The sequence below is a fragment of the Euphorbia lathyris genome, chromosome 2 (assembly GCF_963576675.1).
Source record: "Euphorbia lathyris chromosome 2, ddEupLath1.1, whole genome shotgun sequence".
Classification (NCBI taxonomy): domain Eukaryota; kingdom Viridiplantae; phylum Streptophyta; class Magnoliopsida; order Malpighiales; family Euphorbiaceae; genus Euphorbia; species Euphorbia lathyris.
The window spans coordinates 123,978,169-123,991,633 of record NC_088911.1 but is presented as its reverse complement, the minus strand read 5'-3'; the positions used below and the strand labels follow the sequence as shown (position 1 = coordinate 123,991,633).

The following is a 13,465-nucleotide window of genomic DNA, read 5'->3' as shown; positions in this document are numbered from 1 at the left end:
AGGCACACAAGGCACTAAGCTGAGCGCCTTTGCACCCCAAAGGTGGGCGCTGTCAAGGTGTGCCTAGCTGTGGTTATAAGTGTCACATGCGTTTTTTTTAGGGTTTAAAAGAGATAGATACATGTTTAATCTTCACCTTTGGATTAGACACATCTAGTATTCAAATAAACACACACACACAAAAAAAGACGGACGTTCAAGAAACACAGACACCACGATGAGAAAAAGAAGAGAGAGAGAAGCAGATAACAGGAAAGGTAAAAGAGGGAGAGAAAGAAGAATTTGATGATGTTGGAGATAAGAGTGATGGTGATGATTGATGATTCGTGATTTGGAGACTCTTGATGAGAGGTAGCAACCAGTGTCTACTTAGAATTTACTATTTAGTTGAACACTTCAACTTTAGAATATGGGGTTTATTGCATGTTAGAATTTCTGATTGAGAATATTGTCATGATTTAGCGTGCCTTACACCTTTAATAACTATGGACTGTGGAGACTACTTAGATTACAACAGACATTTTAGAGTTTATTTAGGAAAATTTAGTCTGTTAATACCATGTATGCATTAGCTCTTCCCACGGCCATGAAAAGGTTCTCTTGTTTGGTTTCACCAGCATGATGCATGGAACTGTGTAGAATCTAATGTTCATGTTCTTATCCTATCAGTTTCATAATGCCTAAATGCTACAAGCTTTGAATTTGTTATTAGGAAGTGCAGTTATACTGCAGAATTTTGAATCTACTGCTTTTGGATTTTGATGAATCTATTTTCTTGAGTGAAAGTAACGCAAGTTCTGAATTTAAGCATGAGGTTTTAGATCCCCGGAAAATGAAGCTTATGATGATGTTTCATCACTGGCAAATGTTGTTTTCCCCCTAGATAGTGTAGGGGAGGAATTCAGAGCTTACTCTGAAATTTCCATCCAAATCCATCTATTTATGGATTTGTTAACTGGCGAATGTTTAGCTTCTACTTCATTTATCCATCTCACTTCTATTTTTTCATTTGAACAAAGAGATTTATTAGAGGAACTTGAGAGAATGAGAGGAGGGTTGTGTGTCTGTCTGGTAGGAGAAGTAGACCAGTTTTGGTTAATATCAACAGTTGCTTCTACCCACATTATTAACTTTTTTTTATTGGCTTTTGTATTCTTATCTATTTCATTGTTATTACTGTACGCAGCTGAAGAACTGCAAATTAATGTTGCACCAAAAACTATAGAAATTTGGGAATTCATATTTTTTAGAATTTGGAAACTCTTTTTCCAAAATAAATGTGTTTTTAGAAATAGATCAATGTTAATCACATATTGGTTCGGTAAATTCTTAATATTTCCTAAGCTTAATACATCAGTCGCCTCTTGAACATGTTTAAAAAGACTGATAGACAAAGTGTGTTGTTAGAGCATCTCCAATATCACTAGTTAAATGGCTCTCCAAAATATTATAAAGTTAAATTTAACTTTCTTGATATGTGTATGCTCCAACACTACTAGTTATCTCACTCTCTATTTATTATTTTATTTATAAAAATTTAATTAGATTATTTTTAAATGTTTTATTCTAACGGCTATATTTTAACGGTCAATATTACAACGGCTATATTTTTATTTTATAAATAGATGGTATATATGGTGAAACAATTAAACTATCACTTCTCTAATTTGAGTCATTCTAATACAAGTTGACATGTCTAACAACATACGAATAATGATTGAAATGCTTGATGTGGAAGAGGAACAAGATGAAACAACAAACGAATATTGCTATAGCTATTGTGGAACGCTATCGACGTGGGTGTCAAAATCATGAAACATACCATGGTGGATTAGTAATGCATCATCGCATAATTGATCATAATAGAGTCGAAGGTCATGATAGACTTTTTCGCGATTATTTCTTCAACAATCCTACATATCCCGAGTCATTTTTTCATAAGAGGTTTTGAATGCGTCACTCATTATTTCCAGGAACCCAAACAACTATGGAAGCACACATGATTGATATTTTGTTCAAAAAGCTAATGTTGTAGGAGTTCTTGGCTTATCATCACTTAAAAAAAAATAACTGCTGCAATGAGAATGCTTGCATATGGTACACCTACGGATGATGTGGATGATTATTTTAGAATCGGCGAAAGGACAGCAATAGAGACTCTTCGAAGATTTGTGAAATGAGTCGATGAAGTATTTAGCAATGAATACTCGAGACGACCTAATGATAATGATATTGCAAGGTTAATGGTATCTGCTGAGCAGCTTGACTTTCCTAGTATGTTAGGCAGTATTGATAGATTTATACAAGCAAGTAGTTGTTTGTTTCGTTGTTACGAGGTTTTGCAATATGATCGATGACTCGTGTTGCTTTGTTGTCAATCAAATCAGAATTTGATACACCTAAGCTAAACGTGCTATATTGGGATTTGAAGACAAAAAAGTGTCCAACCAAAAACCTATTGCACATTCTTCTCCCTTAATTTCTTTTTAATCCCATTATGAAAATGACTTTCAGTTTTCAACGCATCAAACATGTCATGTGATGTGTTTGGATCCTCCTATATCTTTCTTGCTTACATATTTTAAGAAAGGTAATGTTTGGCTTGTAATTATTAATTTTTTTAACAACATTTTCTCCATACTAAACAGTTTTATCTATTCTTTACATGAACTGTACTGTACCGTTATTCAGTTCATGGATTTTTCAATCCATTATAATAAAATTATAACATACAATCAAACATGATAATGACTAATAAACTACGCAGGATTACTATCTTCTGTAGTAGGTTTAATGTATATTTATACCATTAAACTTGGCAAGTTTTGTCTATTGACACCTTAAACTTTTTAAATAACCTATTATACACTTATAATTGGCTTTAAAAACCTATTACACACCTATAGTTGACATTAAAAACCTATCACACACTTAAAGTTGACTCATTCGGACATCATGCACACATAATCATTGATCTGTCATCTTTGACATATGAGGTAACATACAGAACGAACTAATACGCTTTTCTTTTTTCTATAACACTCAAATGCAACCTCGTCTATCAAAGATGACAGATCAACGATTTTGTGTGAAATATGTCTGAATGAGCCAACTTTAGGTGTGTGATAGGTTTTAATGCCAACTGTAAGTGTGTGATAGGTTTTTAAAGCCAACTATAAATGTGTGATGGGTTATTTAAAAAGTTCAGGGTGCCAATAGGTAAAACTTGCTAAGTTTAAAAGTATAAATATACATTAAACCTATATAAATACATTTTCAATACAAATTAAAATCTCGTGTCGTTATTCATTTTTTTCTACATATAATCGAGCTCCCAAATTTTCGGTCCCAGCTTCGCGACTTACTATATACAGTAAGTTAAGCTGCCTAATAATTGTGTAATAATTTAGACAAGCTAAAATAGTATATTGCAGTTGATGTGGAGATGATAATTAAGGAATATCATTTCTAAGTTATCGACATGTCTATGTCAAAATCGGAATAATAACAACACCATTATAATTTATAATAATAACCCAATGGCACCTTCTTTCTCATAATGCCATTAAACCATTGAAATTGGAGTCAAAAGAGCAATCCATAGCACCTTCAAGATTACGTAGAGTCTGCTTTTATTTATTTTTTAAAAACTTTGATTAGTTTTATAAGTTACTAATTGATTACAATATCATGATAATGGACCTTCTGAGATCCTCGTAAATCCAATTCCGGAGAGAAACATTTGCAATCCTATCTTTATCATTTACCTTTTTCCGAACATTCAAATCTAAGATCTTTCTTTTACAACCACGTAAATTTAGTGATTTACGGACAAGATCTACCGTTTCCGCTCTTACTAAATTTGAAAATGGCATAAATGAAAATATTATAAAGAATAGATGTAGTTCATAAGGATTAAGAGATCCGGCAAAATATATAAACTCTAAATAAAATAAAATTTACAAATAAAGAAAAAAATAAGGAAACCAAATCAATGGTAGGAGGGAGAAGTAACCTCCTCAAAGTAGATAGTAACAATCTGAAGTTTCACGTCAGCAAAGAAGGAAAATGAAGCAGCCAAGTAAGACGGAGGATTGAGGGTTACAACATTGGTGGAAAGGGACTATATCAAATGATACTACTGCTAGATAGTGAGGAAATGGCAAATCTAAGTTAGCGAGGAGATGACAGATCAAATGAGAGGCAAAAATGGTGAGGAGAAAAGAGAGAAAGAGAGGCGAGAGCAGCGCTAGGGTTTTTCTAGGATAATATAGCGCTACGGTTTTTCTAGGATAATATAAAATTGAAAAAGACAAACTATATGGAATTAATATACGCCTTACCTGAGGCATAAGAAAATTTTACTATACACTGTGTGTATAATAACTTGACCAAAAAAGGAATGAATAGCAATTTTATAGGAGATGATTGACATTAAGAAATAAACATGTACGAGTTGCATGATTTGATTGGACGGGTGTATAGTAAAATTTAATGTCAAATTTCTTGGCATTAAAATGACGAATTGAAGATGTTTCATGCTTTTTAAAAACAATTGGATAGCTTATCCGATTTGTTGGTTCGATGATCGTCGAACACTCTTTAAGTGAATCATTTCTCAATTAAAACTTGTTGTGTACGCTAGGATTCGAAATTTAACTTAAGCAACATAAAACCGTTCATCATTCAAGTCAACCTTAATTAGTATAGTTAACAAAAAAAAATTTATATGCTAGAAAACTATAGTTTTCTTAAAATTTTCCAAATCAATTTAATTATATATTTTAGAATAAAATTTAAATTAGAAAATGTAAATAATCAATTAACTTATGAATGGACCTATCCCTATTAAGAAATAGGCCATCAATATTTGTTGCGTTTCCGTAACCATGTTACTAATTTTAATTGATCAAATTTACCTCTACTTAATTTTATGAGAAATTTACATATAAATTCACATTTGGAAAACTATTTATAATTATGTCAAGTCTTAATTTTTAATTATAGTCGAAAATTGCAAATTCATCCAATTTTTTGTAATGAATAATCATCCATTTCCGGAGTTCTGGGGTTGTAACTCATCAATTATTTTTAGAATTTCAAATTTTTGCCGAAAAATACAAAATCGTCCAATTTTTCCAACTCGTAATCATCCATTTTCGGGATTCTTGGGTTGTCACGCATCAATTTTTCCGTAAAGTTACACAAGGTAGAATATAATTCTATCCACCAAACTACTTTACGGAAATTGACACTACTTTACGGAAAATCTAAAAAACCTTTACAAATTTCCGTAATATTTCTATAATTTTCCGTAAATTAATTATTTTTTGTTAAATTATTAATAAAAAATAATTTTAATTATATCCACCAAACCACTTTATGAAAATTAACACTACTTTACGGAAAATCTAAAAAACCTTTACAAATTTCCGTAACATTTCTATAATTTTCCGTAAATTAATTATTTTTTGTTAAATTATTAATAAAAAAATAATTTTAATTCTATCCACCAAACCACTTTACGTAAATTGACACTACTTTACCGAAAATCTATAAAATCTTTACAAATTTCCATAATATTTGTATAATTTTACGTAAAATAATTATTTTTATAAATTATTAATAAAAAATAATTTTAATTCTATCCACCAAACCATTTACGTAAATTGATACTACTTTACGGAAAATCTATAAAACCTTTACAAATTTCCGTAACATTTCTATAATTTTACGTAAATTAATTATTTTTTGTTAAATTATTAATCAAAAATAATTTTAATTCTATCCACCAAACCACTTTATGAAAATTGACACTACTTTACGGAAAATCTATAAAACCTTTACAAATTTCTGTACATTAGTACAATTTTACGTAAAGCAATTATTTTTTCATAAAATATTAATAAAAATAATTTTAATTCTATCCACTAAACTATTTTAAGTAATTGCAACACTTGACGTAAAATCCATAAAATCTTTACAAATTTCCATAACATTTGAACAATTTTACGTAAATTAAATTTTCGGAAGTTTTTTTTGCGCTTTCGTTAATGTATCAGTAGATTAGTTAGATGTAGCAACCGATATTTTGAAATCTTTTATTTCTGATGTAATATTATGTTGAATGTTTTTCAGGGTTTAGGAGTTATTTGTTCTAAATAAGCAACTTGAGGAGTTATTTATTCCACTTGAGCAATTTGATGAGTTATTTGTTTAAAATGGGATTAAGGTGCAAAAATACCCCTAACGTTTTGGGCCAGGATCAATTTTACCCCTAACGTCTAAAATGGTGCAATTTTACCCTTAACATTAGAAGCCAGGAGCAATTTTACCCCTAACATTGATAAATTGGTTCAATTTGAGAAATAATTGATCAAACTGTCTTCTCGATCATGAATTTTGTCATTTATATTTTACATGTGCATCATTTTATCAGTAACAGATCTCAAGCATATGTTGGGATGTGAAAAAAAATAAAGAAATATACTGTCTTTTTGTACGAACTAGACAAAAAAAATCAAAAAAATCACCGAATTTATAAATATTAATCTCCAATTCTATTATTAAATTATAAAAAATATGAAATCTCTTTTTTAAAAACGAATTGTTATACAATTGGTGCAGAATAAGAAATAAAAATATATGTGTTTTATAATAGTGTCTGAAATTAATCCAATTTATTAACGTTAGGGGTAAAATTGCTCCTGGCTTCTAAGGTTAGGGTAAAATTGCACCATTTTAGACGTTAGGGGTAAAATTGCTCCTAATCTAAAAAGTTAGGGGTATTTTTGCACCTTAACCCTTTAAAATAAGCAAGGTGGGGGATAAATTATCACAAATCTAAATTCGGGGGTCAGTTACGTAAAATTATAAAAATGTTACGGAAATTTGTAAATGTTTTATAGATTTTCCGTAAAGTAGTGTCAATTTTCGTAAAGTGATTTGGTGGATAGAATTAAAATTATTTTTTTATTAATAATTTAACAAAAAATAATTAATTTACATAAAATTATAGAAATGTTACGGAAATTTGTAAATGTTTTATAGATTTTCCGTAAAGTAGTGTCAATTTACGTAAAGTTGTTTGGTGAATAGAATTAAAATTATTTTTTATTAATAATTTATCAAAAATAATTAATTTTCGTAGAATTATACAAATGTTACAGAAATTTGTAAAGGTTTTATAGATTTTCCGTAAAGTAGTGTCAATTTTCATAAAGTGGTTTGGTGGATAGAATTAAAATTATTTTTTATTAATAATTTACCAAAAATAATTAATTTTCGTAGAATTATATAAATGTTACAGAAATTTGTAAAGGTTTTATAGATTTTTCGTAAAGTAGTGTTAATTTTCGTAAAGTGGTTTGGTGGATATAATTAAAATTATTTTTTTATTAATAATTTAACAAAAAATAATTAATTTACGGAAAATTATAGAAATGTTACAGAAATTTGTAAAGGTTTTTTAGATTTTCCGTAAAGTAGTGTTAATTTTCGTAAAGTGGTTTGGTGGATATAATTAAAATTATTTTTTATTAATAATTTAACAAAAAATAATTAATTTGCGGAAAATTATAGAAATGTTACGGAAATTTGTAAAGGTTTTTTTAGATTTTCCGTAAAGTAGTGTCAATTTCCGTAAAGTAGTTTGGTGGATAGAATTATATTCTACCTTGTGTAACTTTAATTTTCCCTATTTAGTGGTAACCTGTAATAACAGGTTAACTTTTAATATAATTTAATTTATTTTAAATTAATTTGACACATGTCGCAATACTATTCGTTATTGAAACAAAATAAATTTACTTTATTTTTAAAGGAAGTGAGGATAGCGGACACCTATATATATATATATATATATTGGTAAATTTGATTTGAATTTGATTCGAGATGAAAGGCAAAGTGGGTGACTCGTTAAATCACTAACCCACGGCTCACTTCTAACTCGCCCCACTTTCTATCTCTTCCAGTTTTCTATTTCGTTTTCCTTTTTTTATTTATTTCCTTTTCTAATATGCTCTTATTTAATTAATGCTTCAACTATAATTCAATAATTGTACTTCAACTATGTCAATGATTTGGTTATATTGAGAGAATTGTGGTAAAATTCTTTATATTTTTATAAAGTCAACTATAATTTGTCATAGATAATAAAAGAAATTCATAGTTATCAGTATGCCAAATTAAATATGAAATAATCGAATATGGACCTTTGTTTAATTAAATTTTAAATATTAAAAATATATTTTTCTAAGAAAAAATATTAAAGATTTTGTGATGATGTATTAATTAATTATTTTATAATCTAGAGTTTTTTATAGAAAAAAACTTTGTATTTATTAAAAAAAAAATCATTTCGAATCAGCTCCAAAGTATGATAAAGTAAAAAAAAAAATCATATATTTTTACGTTTTGTTAAACTGGTACTTATAAAAAAAATCATAATAGCAACTCAGATAATTGTAAAAGATGACCATTCTTTAGAAACTCCACAATTGATTTATTACGAGATTCAATTTCGTAGAGCAATTTTATAATATATTAGTGTTAGTCTTTATCCTAAGATCTTAATAAATTTATATCTAAGGATGAGTTATCAAATTTATTTAATCACTTAAGATCTAGATGAACATTATTGTAATTATTATTAATAAATTAAATAACTAATTTTTTTACCAATTAAGGTGGGATTGAGTAGTAAAGGGCTTCAAGTCGCTTAAATTAGATATCGAGTTCGAATACTTGTTTACGTAGGAAGTTTTAATTTATCCACCTAAAAAGTGTCTGGTCAGTCTCGAACTAAGAAATCAGACAAACTATCACAACAAAAAAAAAAAATATATATATATATATATATATATTTTTAGCTTGTATAATAACATCACTTTTTTTTTATGTTAAAAATATATTTAAACTTAAAAAATTGACAAATTTTTTTTAAAGAAAAGATTAACATTACTAAAAATAATATTTTAAAATAGATATAAATGATTATGGACCTCTAAAATATATATTTGTGTCTCCCTCAATTAGTCTTTGTAAATATTTCACAAAACTAATTTTTTTTTTTTTTGAAACCTCACAAAACTAATTTTTAATTTTTAATATAATGAAGACAATGTCTTCTTCTGCATCTCAATAATCAATTCGACCAATTAATTAAACACTTCATAGATAATTTATCTTATAAGGTTTTCTATATATATTAGGAATGGAATTCCATACTTAACTTAAACCATTAGAAGTTCTTTTAAGTTCAAATTAACCTTCAATTACAAGTCCTAAAACAACAAATCACTTGTAATCCCTTATTATAAGAGCTTAGCAAGTAGCAATCGTCAGGTATCTGGATTTGAGTGCACACTTTTTTCGCTAACACCAAAACCGCAAACCTCTCTTTCTCTTCCTCCTATTTTCAAATAAACTGTAAAGTACCATTAACGGATAACACAGAGGAAAGAGAATCTCCCTTTTATGGTAGTACTGGTAATTGATTACTCTGTCATGAGTGCTTCCTTGCTTCCTCAGCACCCATAGCCCCCCCATGAACTCTCTTAACTGACCTACCAAGCAAACAAGTTTATAAACAATTCAATCAACTCCACCATATATATTTTACTCTCAATTCTGTTTTCCTTTCAATCTCTGTACCCAGATTTCAAAATTGTTTCTTTACTTAAAATGTCTAAGAGCCCCCAATCTCAGCAAGACTATGAAGCTCTGCAATTCTTTGAAATTTTCAAGAAATTCAAGCGTTATAGATTCTTTGAACCCTCTGTTGGGGTCTTGGGATTCTTTTTGGTTTCTGTTTGTGTGATTTGCTGCTTCTTTTACTTGCATTTAAGAGCTGTGGTCACTAAAGGGTATGCTGTTCCTGGTAAATCACAGAGGTTTATGTGGCTGCAGTTTAATGGCTCTGGTTTAAATAGAAGAGTCGATTTCTTGGGTGAAAAGGGTGATGGGTGTGACTTGTTTGACGGCGAATGGGTTTGGGATGAGAATTATCCGTTGTACCAGTCGAAAGATTGCAGCTTTTTGGATGAAGGCTTCAGGTGCTCTGAAAATGGCAGGCCTGACTTGTTCTACACCAAGTGGAGATGGCAACCCAAGCTCTGCAACTTGCCTAGGTGTTTATTAATCTCCTATTCCATCTTTGGTTTTGTTTGTTTAATGGGAAAGTGCAGGAAAATTTGAAGATTTTTGTTTCATTAATTGTCACCATTAAACTTGAGATGCCAAGGCAAAGCATTGATGATTAAAAAAACGATACTTTTTGGAATTTCCAAGCAATCAATTTGGGGGTTTTGAACTTTTCTGTTTGTTGGATGAGTAACCGTTAAGCTTTTCTTAATTTATTCCATATATGACAACCAATCAATATCTGTTTTTAATTTTTAATTTATCTGAAATTTCTGTTTTATTCTTCTATGTATGAACAGATTTGATGCTAAAATGATGTTGGAGAAGCTACGAAACAAAAGGGTAGTGTTTGCTGGAGATTCAATTGGAAGAAACCAATGGGAGTCCCTTATGTGTATGCTATCTTCTGCTGTTACTAATAAGGATTCAATTTATGAAGTGAATGGAAGTCCAATTACCAAACATAAGGGGTTTTTGGTATTCAAATTTAAGGATTATAACTGCACTGTGGAGTACTATAGGGCTCCGTTTCTTGTATTGCAGAGTCGGCCGCCTGCTGGTGTTCCGAAAGAGGTTAGAATGACTCTGAAATTGGATAAAATGGATTGGAATTCTGGCAAATGGAGAAGTGCTGACATAGTGGTTCTCAACATGGGTCATTGGTATAATCATGAGAAAACCATTAGAGGGTAAGTAAACTTACCCTTCCTTTTCTAATGAACTTCCATTTTTGTGTTTTCTTATACTGTTTCATTTGAGGAATATACTTGAATTCAATCAATTCATGAGTGAATGTTTGAATTCGATCTGATTTCTCCTTCGATTAAGATGTTCGTATTCTATTAAAGAATTTGAAAGCCAAATGTTTAGTGAGTTCAACATGTGAAAATGCTACTACTTGAATGCCTTTGATTTTTGAGTTTGTGTTGGTGGATGGATTGCTTGTGTTCTTTCAAATGGAAAATTCGACAAAAATGGATCGTCGTTTCGTTCTAATTCAGATTGTAAATTTGTGTCTTTGTTCAATCAGTGGCCTTTTTGTTCAAGTCTTTTGCAGTAAGTAGATATATATGGTAGAAACTGCAGAACAACTTCATACTTATAGTTGATTTCTCTCAGATTTAACTGACTATAGCTTCCCAATTTAATTTTCAGAGGTACTTACTTTCAAGAAGGGTCAGAGGTGAAATTCAAGATGAGTGTTGGAGAAGCGTACAAGAGGTCCATCGAAACAGTGGTTCGGTGGATACAGAACGAAGTGAATACAAGCAAAACCCAAGTTTTCTTCCGTACATTCGCCCCTGTGCATTTCAGGTATGTTTCTATACCATACAGTAAATTTTCATGACTGCTAAAGAAGTTTATTATAGTGGTGAATTCAATCTTGTCTGAGTTCTTAACTTGTGCCGGTGTTCATCTAGAACAGCTGAAATTCGGAATTCGTGGCCTTTCCCTTGAGTTCCTATTTGCACAGCCTTATGAAAAATGATTTTGTTTGTCAACTGTTTGAGCTTAAAAGTTAGACACAGTGAGAGTTGGGGGAAATGGACTAGACATTAGATGATCAATTGATTATTTCCGAAACTTTTACGCTTCTCATTTAAATAACCTGTAATCTGCAGAGGCGGAGATTGGAGAACCGGGGGAACCTGTCACTTTGAGAGTTTGCCAGAGCTCGGATTCTCATTAGTACCATCAGAAATATGGACTCATTACAAAATAGCAACTGATGTTTTATCAGCTTACTCAAACCAGACAAGAAAATTTGATATATTGAATATAACTCATATGACAGCGCAACGAAAAGACGGGCATTCGTCTCTGTACTATATGCACTCACACACAGCATCGTTACGTCGGCAAGACTGCAGCCATTGGTGCCTGCCTGGAGTGCCTGACTCATGGAATGAGCTCCTCTACGCTCTGTTCTTGAAGCATGAATCTCGAAAGACGTATAACTTATCTTCATACATAGCACAGTCTTGATTTAGCTCTTGTTTATTCTCCAGCACAGAAGATGGTTACAACTGATAGGGGATCAAAAGAAAAACATGTACATTAAATTCTGTTATAGTTTCCATAAAATCGTCGGAAAAGGCGGCGCTAAATTTTTATTAACAGAGAGATCAGACTCACAATTGGATTATTGCCCTTCATCAAAGCAGGAGAACTGCTGAAAGATTGAGAAGGTTTTTGGAACAAAAATAGGCAACTGTAGAAAATAGAAAATGTATGATTCTTTTTTATTTTATATATATATTAATTACAATCTTGTAATTTCTTGGAGGAAATGTAATTAGCATTTTTTTTTATCATATATACAGTGTAAAATCAAGTGGCGGATGCTCTTGCTAATTACGGACGTCTGGCTTCAGATTTACAAATGTGTAATACCCTTCCAGGCTTCTGCTCCCTTCTTGCTAGAGATAATGCCCTTGGTAGGGATATATTTAGATTTTCTTAAAACATTCTTTGTACTGGTTTCATACTTTTTTCATCTCTTCATTTATATATTTGATATTTTACCTTTTCGGGATGTCAACCTGGTTGGAATTCCCATTAGGCTAGATCCGTATTTAAAAAAAAAATGAATAAAATATAGGATAAGAAAATAGGAAGTTTGGGAGATTATTCAAAGATATTGAGTGCACTGTTCCCTTGGATCTAAATGGAATAATTTATTTGAAGCATTTTCATCAATATGATGAGGCCTCATTTTGTGGTCCATGTCTTACAATAAGTAGAAAGGACCTTATTAGACTTAAATATCAATCCATGATTATTGTACTTGTCAATATGATCAATTTATTAATCAATAGTCAAATGACTGTTAACTTATTATTTTGGTAGTCAAACTATTAAATTATGGTAATAATATGTTTATTAAAATATTATCTTGTTAACCTATTATGGTTGACTTGAAGTGGTTAAGGGTCTCAAGTCGTTTAAGTTAGAGATATCGAGTTTGAATCCTAGCGTATGTAGAAAATTTAAATTAGATTAGGATCCACTTAAAGAGTATATGACGAGTTAGTCTCTTCTTCTTCCATTCTATTCCTTTATTAACTCATATCAGGCGAATATAAACTCATCGCAGAGCACTTAAGAGATCCGAACCAACACTCGGGGAAAGGGAACATGTGGAGCCTCCACTTAAGGATCCATCTGTTTACAACAATCACGCATGTGTATCAGGCGTTGATAACTTGTCGGATTTAATTCGATGGTCCTCGTCGTAGTTACCTGCGAAACAAAACCGGAGACAGGATCTCCGGGAAAACTCTCCGACGATCAAGTCAGTTTTATGTGGAAGGCTAGTAGA

The 13,465-nt window shown here is 30.7% G+C and overlaps 1 protein-coding gene across 2 annotated transcripts; it reads left to right on the top strand.

The window, feature by feature from the left end:
* The first annotated feature begins 9,349 nt into the window (after positions 1-9,349).
* On the top strand, positions 9,350-12,563 carry LOC136219795 (protein trichome birefringence-like 11). Of its 2 annotated transcripts, XR_010684278.1 has the most exons (5): positions 9,350-10,130; positions 10,443-10,832; positions 11,299-11,457; positions 11,766-12,373; positions 12,468-12,563. XR_010684278.1 is itself a non-coding variant. In XM_066007337.1 (4 exons), exons 1-4 carry the CDS (start codon positions 9,685-9,687, stop codon positions 12,127-12,129), a joined length of 1,359 nt encoding a protein of 452 aa, XP_065863409.1. In that variant the 5' UTR covers positions 9,350-9,684; the 3' UTR covers positions 12,130-12,533. The 2 variants fall into 2 exon arrangements, 1 of the variants encoding a protein (XP_065863409.1); XM_066007337.1 differs by having other exon boundaries at positions 11,766-12,533.
* The last annotated feature ends 902 nt before the right edge of the window (positions 12,564-13,465 follow it).